The sequence below is a fragment of the Entelurus aequoreus genome, linkage group LG12, assembly GCF_033978785.1.
Source record: "Entelurus aequoreus isolate RoL-2023_Sb linkage group LG12, RoL_Eaeq_v1.1, whole genome shotgun sequence".
Taxonomy (NCBI): Eukaryota; Metazoa; Chordata; class Actinopteri; order Syngnathiformes; family Syngnathidae; genus Entelurus; species Entelurus aequoreus.
Genome location: NC_084742.1, coordinates 15,614,135 through 15,632,639, shown reverse-complemented (window position 1 = coordinate 15,632,639; position 18,505 = coordinate 15,614,135). Strand labels below are relative to the sequence as shown.

General features: G+C 41.4%; 1 protein-coding gene across 4 annotated transcripts in view; it reads left to right on the top strand.

Moving 5' to 3' along the window:
* Window positions 1-18,505, top strand: part of cracr2ab (calcium release activated channel regulator 2Ab) — a 33,008-nt gene that overhangs the window by 7,193 nt on the left and 7,310 nt on the right. The window contains exons 2-12 of one of the 4 annotated variants that reach the window (XM_062064874.1): window positions 58-238; window positions 7,370-7,505; window positions 7,582-7,693; window positions 11,507-11,693; window positions 11,762-11,908; window positions 12,806-12,896; window positions 12,957-13,052; window positions 15,437-15,624; window positions 15,698-15,769; window positions 15,832-15,880; window positions 18,367-18,449. In XM_062064874.1, the coding sequence (XP_061920858.1) occupies window positions 75-238; window positions 7,370-7,505; window positions 7,582-7,693; window positions 11,507-11,693; window positions 11,762-11,908; window positions 12,806-12,896; window positions 12,957-13,052; window positions 15,437-15,624; window positions 15,698-15,769; window positions 15,832-15,880; window positions 18,367-18,449 (1,325 nt within the window). In that variant the 5' untranslated portion in view covers window positions 58-74. Of the gene's footprint in view, window positions 1-57; window positions 239-7,369; window positions 7,506-7,551; window positions 7,694-11,506; window positions 11,694-11,761; window positions 11,909-12,805; window positions 12,897-12,956; window positions 13,053-15,436; window positions 15,625-15,697; window positions 15,770-15,831; window positions 15,881-18,366; window positions 18,450-18,505 lie in introns of those variants that run through there. The other 3 variants (XM_062064877.1, XM_062064875.1, XM_062064876.1) reach the window with 3 other exon arrangements.

Genomic DNA, 18,505 nt, shown 5'->3' with positions numbered 1-18,505 from the left:
TAGTACTTTTTTGTGCTTCAACACTTCTAATATTTGTATGCCCTTCTTTTGTTGCAGTTCTGAGGTACTAACCGATGGTTGCACACTTGGCATCCAGAGATGACCGTGGGGGGGCTGGAAAAGCCAGTGGGCCGTGTCCTCCTGGCATCACATGGGTGCAAATAACTTTCATCAAGCGAGGCCAGAATTGCTCAAAGGCTTGTGTCGCTCCTTCCTTGCTGCTGTGGCCATCACTTAGGTAAGACCTCCCTCTGACTCTACTGAGGTTCATACAAGCTCATGCATTATTTAGCGAGAGAGTGGGAAACGAATAACGATGGCAATTTTAGTGCTGCGTCACTGCTCCTTTTTATTTTGTTTGTTTTTTTGCACATTGAAAGTGTGTGCAGTATTTTGTTTGTTTGCATCTGCAGTATAACAATGAGCAGTGTTAAAGCATTATGTTGTCATGTGTTGTGCAGGGTCAGGCATTAAGATAAGCCCTTCCTCTATGGCTCATGGATCTTTAAAAGAAGAATGCTGGGATCTTGGCAACAAGCTGGCTACTGTTGACTAGACTCACATTTTTAGCTGGTTTGACTTTAAAGCAGAGGTCTTCAACAGGGCGTCCGCAACCCCCAGGGTGTCCGCAGGGGGCCATGAAATATCTGGTAGATTTTTCAAATATATATATTTATTTATTTCATCCCGTAATTTTTCCACAAGTTTAAATGTATCTAAATACACATAAATTATGAGCCAACACACTTTCATGTTGTTGAATGTGAATAAATAATACCATATAACATGAATTCATAATTATAGGATTATATATTCATTTTAGCATTTAAGATCGCTAGCGATTAGAGCTCTAGTAGTCAGCTAGCTATTAACGCGCCAGTTGCCAGCCTGTGATTAGTGCACTAGTTGCTAGCTACTGATTTGCACGCTAGTTGCCAGCTGGCGATTAGAGCGCGAGTTGTCAGCGATTAATGCGCCACTTGCCACCCTTTGATTAGTCCACTAGTTGCTAGCTGCGATTTGCATGCTAGTTGCCAGCTGGCGATTAAAGCGTGAGTTGTCAGCGATTAATGCTCCAGTTGCCAGCTTGTGACTAGTCCACTAGTTGCTAGTTTGCAATTTGCACGCTAGTTGCCAGCTGGCGATTAGAGCGCTAGTTGTCAGCGATTAATGCGCCAGTTTCCAGCTTGTGATTAGTCCACTAGTTGCCAGCTGGCGATTAGAGTGCTCGTTGTCAGCTAGCGATTAATGCACCAGTTGCCAGCTTGTGATTAGTCCACTAGTTGCTAGCTTGCAATTTGCAAGCTAGTTGCCAGCTGGCGATTAGAGCGCTTGTTGTCAGCTAGCGATTAATGCTCCAGTTGCCAGCTTGTGATTAGTCCACTAGTTGCTAGTGTGCAATTTGCACGCTAGTTGCCAGCTGGCGATTAGAGCACTTGTGGTCAGCTAGCGATTAATGCGCCAGTTGCCAATTTATGATTAGTCCACTAGTTGCTAGCTGCAATTTGCACGCTAGTTGCCAGCTGGCGATTAAAGCGTGAGTTGTCAGCGATTAATGCTCCAGTTGCCAGCTTGTGATTAGTCCACTAGTTGGTAGTTTGCAATTTGCACGCTAGTTGCCAGCTGGCGATTAGAGCGCTAGTTTTTAGCGATTAATGCGCCAGTTTCCAGCTTGTGATTAGTCCACTAGTTGCCAGCTGGCGATTAGAGCGCTCATTGTCAGCTAGCGATTAATGCGCCAATTGCCAGCTTGTGATTAGTCCACTAGTTGCTAGCTTGCAATTTGCAAGCTAGTTGCCAGCTGGCGATTAGAGCGCTTGTTGTCAGCTAGTGATTAATGCTCCAGTTGCCAGCTTGTGATTAGTCCACTAGTTGCTAGTGTGCAATTTGCACGCTAGTTGCCAGCTGGCGATTAGAGCACTTGTGGTCAGCTAGCGATTAATGCGCCAGTTGCCAATTTATGATTAGTCCACTAGTTGCTAGCTGCAATTTGCACGCTAGTTGCCAGCTGGCGATTAAAGCGTGAGTTGTCAGCGATTAATGCTCCAGTTGCCAGCTTGTGATTAGTCCACTAGTTGCTAGTTTGCAATTTGCACGCTAGTTGCCAGCTGGCGATTAGAGCGCTAGTTGTCAGCGATTAATGCGCCAGTTTCCAGCTTGTGATTAGTCCACTAGTTGCCAGCTGGCGATTAGAGCGCTCGTTGTCAGCTAGCGATTAATGCGCCAATTGCCAGCTTGTGATTAGTCCACTAGTTGCTAGCTTGCAATTTGCAAGCTGGTTGCCCGCTGGCGATTAGAGCGCTTGTTGTCAGCTAGCGATTAATGCTCCAGTTGCCAGCTTGTGATTAGTCCACTAGTTGCTAGTTTGCAATTTGCACGCTAGTTGCCAGCTGGCATTTAGAGCGCGAGTTGTCAGCGATTAATGCGCCAGTTGCCAGCTTGTGATTAGTCCACTAGTTGCTAGTTTGCAATTTGCACGCTAGTTGCCAGCTGGCGTTTAGAGCGCGAGTTGTCAGCGATTCATGCGCCAGTTGCCAGCTTGTGATTAGTCCACTAGTTGCTAGCTTGCAATTTGCACGCTAGTTGCCAGCTGGCGATTAGAGCGCTCGTTGTCAGCTAGCGATTAATGCTCCAGTTGCCAGCTTGTGATTAGTCCACTAGTTGCTAGTGTGCAATTTGCACGCTAGTTGCCAGCTGGCGATTAGAGCGCTAGTTGTCAGCGATTAATGCGTCAGTTTCCAGCTTGTGATTAGTCCACTAGTTGCCAGTTGGCGATTAGAGCGCTCATTGTCAGCTAGCGATTAATGCGCCAATTGCCAGCTTGTGATTAGTCCACTAGTTGCTAGCTTGCAATTTGCAAGCTAGTTTCCAGCTGGCGATTAGAGCGCTTGTTGTCAGCTAGCGATTAATGCTCCAGTTGCCAGCCTGTGATTAGTCCACTAGTTGCTAGTGTGCAATTTGCACGCAAGTTGCCAGCTGGCGATTAGAGCACTTGTGGTCAGCTAGCGATTAATGCGCCAGTTGCCAATTTATGATTAGTCCACTAGTTGCTAGCTTGCAATTTGCATGCTAGTTGCCAGCTGGCGATAAGAGCGCGAGTTGTCAGCGATTCATGCGCCAGTTTCCAGCTTGTGATTAGTCCATTAGTTGCTGGCTTGCAATTTGCACGCTAGTTGCCAGCTGGCGATTAGAGCGATCGTTGTCAGCTAGCGATTAATGCGCCAGTTGCCAATTTATGATTAGTCCACTAGTTGCTAGCTGCGATTTGCACGCTAGTTGCCAGCTGGTGATTAGAGCGTGAGTTGTCAGCGATTAATGCTCCAGTTGCCACCTTGTGATTAGTCCACTAGTTGCTAGCTGCGATTTGCACGCTAGTTGCCAGCTGGCGATTAGAGAGCGAGTTGTCAGCGATTAATGCGCCAGTTGCCAGCTTGTGATTAGTCCATTAGTTGCTAGTTTGCAATTTGCACGCTAGTTGCCAGCTGGCGATTAGAGCACTTGTGGTCAGCTAGCGATTAATGCGCCAGTTGCCAATTTATGATTAGTCCACTAGTTGCTAGCTGCAATTTGCACGCTAGTTGCCAGCTGGCGATTAAAGCGTGAGTTGTCAGCGATTAATGCTCCAGTTGCCAGCTTGTGATTAGTCCACTAGTTGCTAGTTTGCAATTTGCACGCTAGTTGCCAGCTGGCGATTAGAGCGCTAGTTGTCAGCGATTAATGCGCCAGTTGCCAGCTTGTGATTAGTCCACTAGTTGCCAGCTGGCGATTAGAGCGCTCGTTGTCAGCTAGCGATTAATGCGCCAGTTGCCAGCTTGTGATTAGTCCACTAGTTGCTAGCTTGCAATTTGCAAGCTAGTTGCCAGCTGGCAATTAGAGCGCTTGTTGTCAGCTAGCGATTAATGCTCCAGTTGCCAGCTTGTGATTAGTCCACTAGTTGCTAGTTTGCAATTTGCACGCTAGTTGCCAGCTGGCGATTAGAGCGTGAGTTGTCAGCGATTAATGCTCCAGTTGCCAGCTTGTGATTAGTCCACTAGTTGCTAGCTTGCAATTTGCACACTAGTTGCCAGCTGGCGATTAGAGTGCTAGTTGTCAGCGATTAATGCGCCAGTTGCCACCTTGTGATTAGTCCACTAGTTGCTAGCTGCGATTTGCACGCTAGTTGCCAGCTGGCGATTAGAGAGCGAGTTGTCAGCGATTAATGCGCCAGTTGCCAGCTTGTGATTAGTCCATTAGTTGCTAGTTTGCAATTTGCACGCTAGTTGCCCGCTGGCGATTAGAGCGCTTGTTGTCAGCTAGCGATTAATGCTCCAGTTGCCAGCTTGTGATTAGTCCACTAGTTGCTAGTTTGCAATTTGCACGCTAGTTGCCAGCTGGCGTTTAGAGCGCGAGTTGTCAGCGATTCATGCGCCAGTTGCCAGCTTGTGATTAGTCCACTAGTTGCTAGCTTGCAATTTGCACGCTAGTTGCCAGCTGGCGATTAGAGCGCTCGTTGTCAGCTAGCGATTAATGCGCCAGTTGCCACCTTGTGATTAGTCCACTAGTTGCTAGCTTGCAATTTGCAAGCTAGTTGCCAGCTGGCGATTAGAGCGCTTGTTGTCAGCTAGCGATTAATGCTCCAGTTGCCAGCTTGTGATTAGTCCACTAGTTGCTAGTGTGCAATTTGCACGCTAGTTGCCAGCTGGCGATTAGAGCACTTGTGGTCAGCTAGCGATTAATGCGCCAGTTGCCAGCTTGTGATTAGTCCACTAGTTGCTAGTGTGCAATTTGCACGCTAGTTGCCAGCTGGCGATTAGAGCACTTGTGGTCAGCTAGCGATTAATGCGCCAGTTGCCAATTTATGATTAGTCCACTAGTTGCTAGCTGCAATTTGCACGCTAGTTGCCAGCTGGCGATTAAAGCGTGAGTTGTCAGCGATTAATTCTCCAGTTGCCAGCTTGTGATTAGTCCACTAGTTGGTAGTTTGCAATTTGCACGCTAGTTGCCAGCTGGCGATTAGGGCGCTAGTTGTCAGCGATTAATGCGCCAGTTTCCAGCTTGTGATTAGTCCACTAGTTGCCAGCTGGCGATTAGAGCGCTCATTGTCAGCTAGCGATTAATGCGCCAATTGCCAGCTTGTGATTAGTCCACTAGTTGCTAGCTTGCAATTTGCAAGCTAGTTGCCAGCTGGCGATTAGAGCGCTTGTTGTCAGCTAGCGATTAATGCTCCAGTTGCCAGCCTGTGATTAGTCCACTAGTTGCTAGTGTGCAATTTGCACGCTAGTTGCCAGCTGGCGATTAAAGTGTGAGTTGTCAGCGATTAATGCTCCAGTTGCCAGCTTGTGATTAGTCCACTAGTTGGTAGTTTGCAATTTGCACGCTAGTTGCCAGCTGGCGATTAGAGCGCTAGTTGTCAGCGATTAATGCGTCAGTTTCCAGCTTGTGATTAGTCCACTAGTTGCCAGTTGGCGATTAGAGCGCTCATTGTCAGCTAGCGATTAATGCGCCAATTGCCAGCTTGTGATTAGTCCACTAGTTGCTAGCTTGCAATTTGCAAGCTAGTTGCCAGCTGGCGATTAGAGCGCTTGTTGTCAGCTAGCGATTAATGCTCCAGTTGCCAGCCTGTGATTAGTCCACTAGTTGCTAGTGTGCAATTTGCACGCAAGTTGCCAGCTGGCGATTAGAGCACTTGTGGTCAGCTAGCGATTAATGCGCCAGTTGCCAATTTATGATTAGTCCACTAGTTGCTAGCTTGCAATTTGCATGCTAGTTGCCAGCTGGCGATAAGAGCGCGAGTTGTCAGCGATTCATGCGCCAGTTTCCAGCTTGTGATTAGTCCACTAGTTGCTAGCTTGGAATTTGCACGCTAGTTGCCAGCTGGCGTTTAGAGCGCAAGTTGTCAGCGATTCATGCGCCAGTTTCCAGCTTGTGATTAGTCCATTAGTTGCTAGCTTGGAATTTGCACGCTAGTTGCCAGCTGGCGTTTAGAGCGCAAGTTGTCAGCGATTCATGCGCCAGTTGCCACCTTGTGATTAGTCCACTAGCTGCTAGCTTGCAATTTGCACGCTAGTTGCCAGCTGGCGATTAGAGCGCTCGTTGTCAGCTAGCGATTAATGCGCCAGTTGCCACCTTGTGATTAGTCCACTAGTTGCTAGTTTGCAATTTGCACGCTAGTTGCCAGCTGGCAATTAGAGCGCTCGTTGTCAGCTAGCGATTAATGCGCCAGCTGCCAATTCGTGATTAGCGCATTAGTTTCCAGCTAACGATTAGCACGGCAGTTGCCAACTCATGATTTGCGCACAACTTGCCACCTAGCAATTTGCACACTAGCAGCCAGGTGGCGATTGGAGCACTAGTTGTCAGCTTGTGATACGCACTCCAGTTGCAATCTAGCGATTACCACATTATTCATCCGCTAGCGATTAGCGCTCTAGTTGTCAGCTCGTGACTAGCACTCCAGTGGCCAGCTAGCGATTACCACTTTAGTTCTCAGCTAGCCATTAGCGCTGTAGTTGCCAACTAACAATTAGCGCTCTAGCTGCCAGCCAGCAGTTAGTGCAGTAATTGTCAGGTGTTTTTTACAGTAAAATTATTTCAACTCAGCTTTTGTTTTTTTTGTCTACTGCCTTTTTTTTTAAGTGTGCGGTGTCTACCATATTTTTCGGAGTATAATTCGCTCCGGAGTATAAGTCGCACCGGCAAAAAATGCATAATAAAGAAGGAAAAAAACATATATAAGTCACACTGGAGTATAAGTCGCATTTTTTGGGGAAATGTATTTGATAAAACCCAACACCAAGAATAGACATTTGAAAGGCAATTTAAAATAAATAAAGAATAGTGAACAACAGGCTGAATAAGTGTACGTTATATGAGGCATAAATAACCAACTGAGAACGTGCCTGGTATGTTAACGTAACATATTATGGTAAGAGTCATTCAAATAACTATAACATATAGAACATGCTATACGTTTACCAAACAATCTGTCACTCCTAATCGCTAAATCCCATGAAATCTTATACGTCTAGTCTCTTACGTGAATGAGCTAAATAATATTATTTGATATTTTACGGTAATGTGTTAAAAATTCACACATAAGTCGCTCCTGAGTATAAGTCGCACCCCCGGCCAAACTATGAAAAAAACTGCGACTTATGGTCCGAAAAATACGGCACTTGTTATTTTGTAAGTCCTTTAAAAGGTGAGATGTTGGACAGTGTGGCATTCCAGACATTACAGCAAATTCAAGCGCACAAACTTGGCATCTCATGTGGCGGTTTTTCCTCCGTCGCCACGGCAACCGAAAAGGCTCAGGGCGATTAGCGCCACCCAGTGAGGAGGCCCGGCGTCTTGAGTCCACACTGACCTACATGCCTCTGTGCCGCTGAAGGACGAGCATGGCTGGCCAGCAGGACAGCAGGAGGACCAACGGCTGGGGTCACATCGCCCTGCTGGACAAGACCAGGGAGTTCTTCCAGACGTGCGATGTGGAGAGTAAAGGCTTCATCACGCGTACTGACATGAGGGTGAGAGGAGATGGGGGTCTTTTGATCGATCGATTGATTAATTTAGTTTTTGATGGACAGTGTGTGTTGATGTCAGAGGCTCCACAGGGAGCTGCCGCTGTCTGCTGAGGAGCTGGAGGACGTCTTTGACTCCCTGGACACGGAGCACAGTGGATACCTCACGCTGGAGGCCTTCTCTTCTGGATTCAGTATGTCCGAGTGTTGATACCTCCACCCAGGCTGCGGTTTATACATTAGGGTTGTTTTGTTAGGAATATATACACAGTAGATACTGTATAAAAACAATGTCATGGCTGTCTTGCGTTTCCAATCATTTCTACAACTCTTATTTTTTTTGTGATAAGAGTGATTGGAGCACATACTTGTTGGTCACAAAAAACATTCATGAAGTTTGGTTCTTTTATGAATTTATTATGGGTCTACTGAAAATGTGACCAAATCTGCTGGGTCAAAAGTATACATACAGCAATGTTAATATTTGGTTACATGTCCCTTGGCAAGTTTCACTGCAATAAGGCGCTTTTGGTAGCCATCCACAAGCTTCTGGTGGAATTTTTGACCACTCCTCTTGACACAATTGGTGCAGTTCAGCTAAATTTGTTGGTTTTCTGACATGGACTTGTTTCTTCAGCATTGTCCACGCATTTAAGTCAGGACTTTGAGAAGACCATTCTAAAACCTTAATTGTAGCCTGATTTAGCCATTCCTTTACCACTTTTGACATGTGTTTGGGGTCATTGTCCTGTTGGAACACACAACTGCGCTCAAGACCCAACCTCCGGGCTGATGATTTTAGGTTGTCCTGAAGAATTTGGAGGTAATCCTCCTTTTTCGTTGTCCCATTTACTCTGTGTAAAGCACCAGTTCCATTGACAGCCAAACGGGCCCAGAGCATCAATCAATCAATGTTTATTTATATAGCCCTAAATCACAAGTATCTCAAAGGGCTGTACAAGCCACAACGACATCCTCGGTACAGAGCCCACATACGGGCAAGGAAAAACTCACCCCAGTGGGACGTCGGTGAATGACTATGAGAAACCTTGGAGAGGACCGCATATGTGGGTAACCCCCCCCCTCTAGGGGAGACCGAAAGCAACGGATGTCGAGTGGGTCTGACATAACATTGTGAAAGTCCAGTCCACAGTGGATCCAACACATCAGCGGGAGTCCAGTCCACAGCGGGGCCAACAGGAAACCATCCCGAGCGGAGACGGGTCAGCAGCGCAGAGATGTCCCCAACCGATGCACAGGCTAGTGGTCCACCCGGGGTCCCGGCTCTGGACAGCCAGCACTTCATCCATGGCCACCGGACCTATGCAACTCCCCCTCGCAAGGGACAGGGGAGAAGAGGAGAGAAGAAAAGAAACGGCAGATCAACTGGTCTAAAAAGGGGGGGTCTATTTAAAGGCTAGATTATACAAATGAGTTTTAAGATGGGACTTAAATGCTTCTACTGAGGTAGCATCTCTAACTGTTACCGGGAGGGCATTCCAGAGTACTGGAGCCCGAATAGAAAACGCTCTATAGCCCGCAGACTTTTTTTTGGCTCTGGGAATCACTAATAAGCCGGAGTTCTTTGAACGCAGATTTCTTGTCGGGACATATGGTACAATACAATCGGCGAGATAGGCTGGAGCTAAACCGTGTAATATTTTATACGTAAGTAGTAAAACCTTAAAGTCGCATCTTAAGTGCACAGGAAGCCAGTGCAAGTGAGCCAGTATAAGCATAATACTACCACCACCATGCTTGTCGGTAGGAATGGTGTTCCTGGGATTAAAGGCCTCACCTTTTCTCCTCTAAACATATTGCTGGATATTGTGGCCAAACAGCTCAATTTTTGTTTCATCTGACCACAGAACTTTCCTCCAGAAGGTCTTATCTTTGTCCATGTGGTGTCAGATGAAACAAAAATGTATCTGTTTGTCCACAATACCCAGCAATAGTGTTAAATCTGAATATAGCAGACCTATATATATATATATATATATATATATATATATATATATATATATATATATATATATATATATATATATATATATATATATGAGACTTCTCTTTGCATTTATTCTGATTTAACACTAAAAGTTTCACATAATTTTATTTTCTTGAATTAACTTGACTTGTTTGACCAAGATTAATGATTTTTTTGTGTGTGTTTTAACACTTAAGTTTATATTCAGTAAAAGTTTAAACACATTTTAGAATACATGCATGCAAAAAACCCAGTTTTTACAACAATTTCAATGTATTTATGAGTACACACATTGATAAATGTCATTAAAATGCTATTTGGTGAAAAAATAGATACATTCGTCGCTCGATCACTTCACGCTTCAAATATTTCTTGTTAACTTTATCACCGTGTTTTTTTAAAATATATTTATTTAAAAAATCACATCACGGTTCCTTGCTGTTTTCGTTTGACTATGGCTTATGAGTAAAAAAAAAAAAATTCATTCAGGCAAATTGTATTCGTGTTCCGATCCACATTTGATGTCGTATATCAGTCCGATACCATCAAAAAACACAAGTATCAGATAATATCAGCTTGCATCTAAAATGTCTGATACAAACAGTCCTGCAGCGTTTTTCCTTTTCCAATCCTGGACAGCCAGTTAACATAAATGTCCTTCAAAGGGCACATAAGGTTTCTCTTTTCTTCTATTTTAGCCAAGTCATTTACAAAAGTAAACATGGTAGGCCACAGGCTACGAGGAGCTAGCAGCTACACAACAGCTAAGCACACAAAAGCACATGTGATAAGTGTCCATATTTAAGCAATATTGCAGTCTAAAACAGCGCATTTGTCAAAATAAACAAGTATCCAATAATTATAGTTGCATATAACTTACACATACAAAGTCTCCAAGGCAGAAGTGTATTAAAACGTATCCAGTAACAAACGTGTCCACATCATTCAGCTTATTGCGTCATGAGCGTAACTTCATGAATTATTGTGGCCACTAAGTGTCGCCAAAAACAATTACCACTTTGGTTTATTAAAGACAGCATAAGTCCCTGCCAGATGGTTAATAATAAAGGGGTTATTGTTTTTCATACCTTCCATTGTTCTTTGGTTGACAAATGTTACTTGATCAAACCTTTTCTAACATTTCACAGTACAAAAATAATACAAATATGTATGATTTGTGATGATATCATATTGGTTTAATTTCGGTATCGGATGATATTCGACGCTCCAATATCAGTATTTTATCAGATGTCAAGAAGTTGTGTTGGGACACCGTTAAATCTTTTAGTATTTTTGGCCTTAAGCATTTTCAAGCATGAAAATGGCTAAATGAACTTAAAATAACACATCTAAAAATAGATACTCATATTATTGTTAAAGCTTTAAAAATGTTCTTGGGTTAAAGTATGTTTAAGGTTAAAACATTTAATTAAATCCTCATCTGATTGAGATTCACAAAATATTTTTTGCATATGTATTATTGTATTAAGGTTCCACACATGGATAAATGTCATGGAAACTACAAACTAAATATTAACATTTAATTTGTAAGGAAAAATGAGCAAAATAAACAGTGGGTAATAAATAAGTTGGTTGAAGTTTATTTCGAACATGTATATAATTTCAATATGATACATCACATTTTTTATTTTTGTTTACAACATGTCCGAAAAGGAGTAGGAATAAGCAGAGCTTATTAAATCCTACCCCTTTTCTACCTCATAGCAATTCCAGTACTAACCCATGTTTACTTTCTGTCCTTCATTTGTGCATACTTTACATCAATTAATTCTGAATCGTTAAGTCAGTTATGATTCACATAATGAGATAAAGTACATGTAAATCCATTTAAATGTAATATTAAAAGTGTTCAGATGCGATACTTTTGTTAAAAACTTAATGAGATCAGGCTTTAATTTTTGGTGTTCTTTAAAAGCACCAAAAATTAAAGCCTGATCAATTTCATTTTCAGTTTTAATTTTTTATTTGAAACTTTTGTTGTCACGTGGGTTTATTTCAGGTCAGTTCCTTCAAGGCCGGCGGATTTCGATGCCCGACGAGCCGAACCAGGCAACCGGTTCAGGGTTCAGAACCAAGGAGGCCCTCTACCAGAGCCAATGGGAAGCCAAGCTGTCGGGCGGCGAAGACGAGGAAGAGCACTTCTGTATGCTGCTGGAGAGCTTGGGAGCGAGTCATGTGTTTGAGGAGTGAGTGACATCATTGTCTTTACGACTGAAGACATTCTGGGTCACCTGACCTGGGACTGTTCCTGCAGCCCGGACGAGGTGCGCAGCCTGTGGGCTCAGCTCAAGCGGGACGAGCCTCACCTGCTGTCCAACTTCGAGGAGTTCCTCGCCAGGGTCACCCATCAGATCAAGGAGGCCCACCAGGAGAAGCGAGAGATGGAGAGCGCCCTCCAGAGGTGAGACGACACACGCCACTGGCTGACTTACACGCTTTTACGCTTCAATGAACGTTCATTATGTCATTTTCTGTGACGTAATGGAGTGTTTAATTCCATACCGGATAACCATTTAGCCACGTCAGATGATCGCTAATCTGCAACTCTGCCCGTGAGAAAACACAAAGTGGTCCATTTTAGAGATTATTTACCCTCAAGGTGTCCAAGGTGCGGCTATTTTTTGATCAAATATACAACATAATGTGACATACAGTACAGGCCAAAAGTTTGGACAAACCTTCTCATTCATTGCATTTTCTTTATTTTCATGACTATTTACATTGTAAATTGTCACTGAAGGCATCAAAACTATAAATGAACACATGTGGAGTTATGTACTTAACAAAAAAAGGTGAAATAACCGAAAACGTGTTTTGTATTGTAGTTTCTTCAAAATAGTCACCCCTTGCTCTGATTACTTTTTTTACACTTTTGGCATTCTCTTGATGAGCTTCAAGAGGCCTGAAATGGTTTTTAACTTCACAGGTGTGCTTGAGGCTCATCGAGAGAATGCCAAGAGTGTGTAAAGCAGTAATCAGAGCAAAGGGTGGCTATTTTGAAGAAACTAGAATAGAAAATATGTTTTCAGTTATTTCACCTTTTTTTGTTAAGTACATAACTCCACGTGTTCATTCATAGTTGTGATGCCTTCAGTGACAATCTACAATGTAAAGTCATGAAAATAAAGAAAACGCATTGAATGAGAAGGTGTGTCCAAACTTTTGGCCTGTACTGTATAACATTAGATTGGGGTTCCCATAAACTTGCAACTTCTGCAGATAACAATCTTAATTCATTTCTAATCTCACATTAGTCAACAATGGATGAGTTATGACAGGATGGCGCTCTCCTCTGCAGGAAGGCAGCAACGCACGACAGCGAGATCCGACATCTGTACGAGGAGATGGAGGCGCAGATCAAAACAGAGAAAGACAAGCTCCTGCTGAAGGTACCAGTGCTCGTCAAGCACCTCCTCCTCACCCGTGACCGTCGACACGTTTGTTTGCAGGACTCAGAACGCCTTCAGTCACGGAGCCAGGACTTGGAGCACCAGCTGTCTTCCAAGGAGAAAGAGCTGGAGCATCTTTTCCAGAAGCAGAAGAGGGTTAGTGGCGCCTTGTGGTTTAAAATCACATCAGGATTGTCAAAAGTATCGATAGTTTTGATACCAACATGCAAATCATTCATCGACACCTGCTTTATTTCAGTATTGTCAGTACCGAATACTGTACAACATCTTTCCCTTGATTGATGTGTGATTTAAAAACAAAAAAAACATACAGTTTTTCCATATATTTATTTATTCGTGAAAAGTCTGTAACAGATGTAGATTTGGTGCTTCTGATTGGCCTTTGTTCTTAAACAAATGATAGTGGGAGTGTAGCATAACTGTAGATGTGACGTAACTCTGCTTCACAACACACTTCATATGCGCCTGCTTTTTACCGTAGAATAAGACGTAGCAGAAATTATCTGTGATGCACTTTAGCCACTTTGTCGTTATATTTAGCCAGTAGATGTACATACTCAAAGTCAGTGGCGGGCCGTGCGTTTCCCACCTAGGCCTTCAGTGATGTCCGACTTCAATGATTACCTCTCAAAATACCATAATTGATGTCACCACATGACCATTGCTGGATAAATACTATACACATTTACATACTACTGGGCATAAAATCACATCAACAGTGTACAAAATGGGTTATTTTCTGGCGCATTTAAAAATCAATTAAAACGCATCAGCAATTAAAACATATCTTATGTGGTACTGTCAAAATTAAAATTGCAAAAAACATATTAAAAGTGAAAAAATTAAATATTTGAACTCACAATTTGTAGCACCTATTCAACGCCGTATAAGCCAGTGGTACCCCTTGTTGTCGGCTTATTTGAGTGGAAATGGGGAACAGCTGAGCTAGCTTCCGGGGTCGTCTCACAAGATGTAGTTTCTCTTTAAATATCCTTTTTGAAAATGGCCTTGCAAATATATATCTGCCACCTAATCAACATTTTGTTCTCCTTCTCTGCTATCTTCTCTGGCTACGGCGCAACACTTCCTGCTAAATTGAAACTTGTGAATGGATACTCACTTTGGAATGACAAGTGAGTATCCAATCACAGTCTCGTTAACATCAGGCTACTTAGATAGGCTACTGTCAAGAATGTGTGATCTGATTGGCTATCACAACTGTCTCTCAACTCTGTGTTCTCAAATTCATCCGCTAACGGTCCCGATGAGTATCCAATGACAGGACGCGTAAATGTCACGTTCAACCTTAGGCCAGTTAGAAGGCCTTACTGACAACAACCTGTGATCTGATTGGCTATCGCAACTATCTATCACCTGTATGTCCCCGTTCGCTTACAGTGCACGGACGCCAGCATTGTTGATTCTGAAGGCCCCTGGTAGATTTCGTACAGCATGGCAACATAAGCTAGTTGAACTCTGATTGGATACAAACTTAAACTAAAAAAAACAGCACTGGAAGGAGCATAATATGACATGAAGATAATACGAATACTTTTAGATATTTAGGGAAAGTAAATTAAAAAATATTTGTATCTTTAATTATGATCATGATTTCTGGTTATGTTAGGCCAGCAGAGAAGGCCTTGCTGGCCCTGACGGCACACCACATACTCAAAGTGAAAGAGAGATGTATCTTGTGTTTTTTTGCTAATCAAATTCAAGCGGTCAGGAAAGTATTCACCGTGCGAGTGAGTGCAGAGATCCGCCACCACAAGCCCAGGGAGTGTGCAGAAAGGCTCCAGAACCTTTATCACTTCGATAAGTGCGAAGAAAACACAGCTTAGAGACACTCTTCTGTCGTTTGGCAACACTTTGAACGCCACTGCTTAACTCATTACAGTGTGGCCTTAGGGCCGTTTGCTGAACGCACTTTATTTTATGGCACTTGGGTGGAATAAAATAAACAAAAAAATATATAGCAAAAGGGCATAATGTAATGAAAAAAGGCTGAATTGTTAGTATTAATAAGAAATATTACACAAAGATTTGTCTTTAAATATATGTTTTATCCTTTTTATTAGCCTATTTTATTACAAATGACATGATGATGTCACATTACCACCATATTTAAAGGATATTAATAACAATCCTGTTAGTTTTATATACTTGAAGGCTCCACACCAATGCTGTTCTTTTTAGAATGTAAAATAGTTATTAGTTTATTGTTAGTTATTTAGGATTATACTTATAAGCATATTATTGTTTGTTTTGTTTTGAATGTATAGTTACACCTCGGCAGCTCGTACTGATATTTAAATTCTGTTGTTGCACAGTGGTCTTAAATACTTGACACTTTAAAACACTTTAAAAAAAAGTACATTTAAAAGTAAACTGGTTCTTTTTTTAAATTTTCATCGTGGTATTGAATTAATATCAAGAATCGTGGAAATTCATCGGTATCGATGCCTGAAATCCTGGTATCGTGACATGTTTGTTGTTGTGTTTTTGGTGCCTTCCAGTTGGAGCTGCAGTGCCGCGAGCTGAACAGCGAGAAGCAGGAGAGCCACGTGGAGAACGTCAAGCTGAAGACGACCAACGACGAGCTGTCGCAAGCCCTGGAGACCACCAGCCAGGAGCTGCTGGTTGCCCAGGAGCAACTGACCATGCTGCAGGAGCAGGCGGCCAGGCTGCACCAGGAGAAGGAGATGTGCGGCCATATTTGTGGTTTATCAAGCTGTGTACGCAGGAGCAAAACAGCTCAAATGTAATGATCATTTCAGGGAAATGTACCGAGTCACAGAAGGACTCCAGAGAGAGAAGCAAAGCCTGATGAAGCAACTTGACCTCCTCAGGTACATCCCAGCATTTTTTTGATGTGCTTCAATGTTGTTTTAATTCTCGTCAATCCTCCCAGAGAGATGAACAAACACCTGAAGGACGATCGGGACATACGTAGTGGAGTGGTAAGTAAACTTTTTCATTATTATCTCATTGCCTGACTGATAATACTGTATGCTCTTAAATGGTATCATGTAGGAGGAAAAACACAGTTAATGCCCATAAAAATGATGAATAGCAATGTGCATGACATTAAAGAAAGTCAATATCACCTAAAAAACAGCATAATTATAAAGAAACAGCAGCTTTGCGAATTAACAAAAAATTATATTTTACTTTCATCCTGCTTTAAAAATTGTTTAGAAAAACACAAAGAGCAGCTATGAAGGTTTAAAGCAATATGAACTAATTATATTTTGAATAATAATATAATAATTTATTGTATCTAACAACCTAAATATTTATGTTGTGACTGATTTTTTTATCTTTAATTTTTTTATATTTCATGACCTTTTTAATTTGATTAATCAAATCAATGATTCTCAAACGGTGGTACACGGGCTCCTTCTAGTAGTACGCTAAAGGATCACTTGATTCAAGTACAGTGTTTTGTTTTCCTATATTCAAACACAGTGTTACTGTTCAAACTGTGTGTAATGTAACAGTAGCCAAAAATATTCAATATACCTGTTAATAAAACATCTGCTTCATTTAATTTTAATGGTGGTCATTATGGTAGTACTTGGAGAGACAAGGTTTTGTGAGGTGGTACTTGTTGAAAAAAAGAGAACCACTGAATTATATAATTAAAATACATGTGAATTGAAGTGATACTACTAATAATATTACTGATAAGAATAACCGTAATCAAACTAATAATTACCTGTGCTTGAATAACAAAATATTTATGTTTTGATTGATTTTTTATTTGATTTTTCTAAATTTCATGACATTAAATGTCATATAGATAGACTTTATTAAATAATTAGACTTAATGTAAATCTAAACAATACTACTACTATAACTAATGCAAATAACAATAGTACAGTGGTTCTTAACCTTGTTGGAGATACCGAACCCCACCAGTTTCATATGCGCATTCACCGAACCCTTCTTTAGTGAAAAATAAAAACTTTTTTTTTTTTCCAAATTCAAGACAAAGTTATGTTTTTTTACCGGTGCACAAAATGAACCGTGCATCAACATCACTTTGTTCAAAGAACAAAACCAACACAGTGCATGAACTCACAACAAATTACACACCTGCAAATCAGTCTGACTTCTGCTGTTGCCGTATCCATAAAGCCGATAGAGAGACGTTTTTATTTACACGATGAGTCGGGTGTGTGTTGACCTCCGCGGCGGAGGCTCCATCGAACCCCTGAGGCTGACTCACCGAACCCCTAGGGTTCGATCGAACCCAGGTTAAGAACCACTGCAATAGTATTACTGATAAGAATAGCATTAATAATGATAATTTTTATTTAAAGGGACAAGCGGTAGAAAATGGATGGATGGATGGATGGATTTAACATCCAAAATATTGATTTTGTGATTGATTTTTTTACATTTTATATTTCATAAAAATATTAATTTGAGGAATAAATATATATATATATATATAAAAAAAGTGAATTTAAATGATACTACTACAACCACTACTACTGTACTAATAATATTAATATTACTGATAAGAATAAAAATTATTATTACAGGTTTTTTTAATTGCCTGTTTATTATTTGTTACTGTTTTGTAAACGTTTTAGTGTTGTTTTTTTAATGATAAAGAGGAAAAAAATAATTTTAGGAGCGTCACGTCCATCCGTTTTATGTGAGGTCACGCAAATTCACACTGTTACTACTCTGCATCCATTGCACCGGTCGCCCATGGGGGTTGGGGGTCCCCCCACATCTGTGGTCCCCCCACATCTGAGGTCCACTCCAAAGCATCTCATTACACCCATTGGGTTGAGTTTTTTCTTGCCCTGATGTGGGATCTGTCGTTGGCGTTGTGGCTTGTGCAGCCCTTTGAGACACTTGTGATTAAGGGCTATATAATTAAACTTTGATTGATTGATTAATACTTGCCGGGACCTGACTCCAAATTTCTTACTGTACATGTGCAAATGTGTACGGGTATGACAAATAAAGCTCCTTGAATCCTTGAATAATACTGTTAATTACTAGTATTTCATGACCAAAATACTAATTACATTTTTATTTTTGTATTTTTTTAATTTCACAACATTTTTATTGAATTAAACTAATACTAATAACATTACTGATAAAAATACCAAAATAATAATTTTTAATATTAAATAACCAATATATCCATGCTGTGACTGATTTATGTATTTCATGTCATTTTTTTATTATTTTTGTTGAATATAAATATGTGAAATAGTAATTATTACTTACTATTTGACTGATTTATTTTATGACAATTTAAATTGTTTATTTAAAGTAATTTTTAACGATTTCATTGTATTTATTTAACTAATCAGATTTTTGAATCCGCCCACCAATTGTTTGCATTCCATCGTGTTTTTTCAATGCGCTGCAGCATTAGGAATTAAAAGACCATTAACATGTTTTCTTTTCCTCAAACAAGCCGAGAACATCCCTGAGAAAGAAGCAGAAGCAGAGAGCCGGCCTGACCAACATATTTGACGACAGCAGCCAGCCTGTGAAAAGGTGATTCGTCCATCTTTGTTCTTGGTTATTTCACAATCAAAGAGGACAAACAGAGG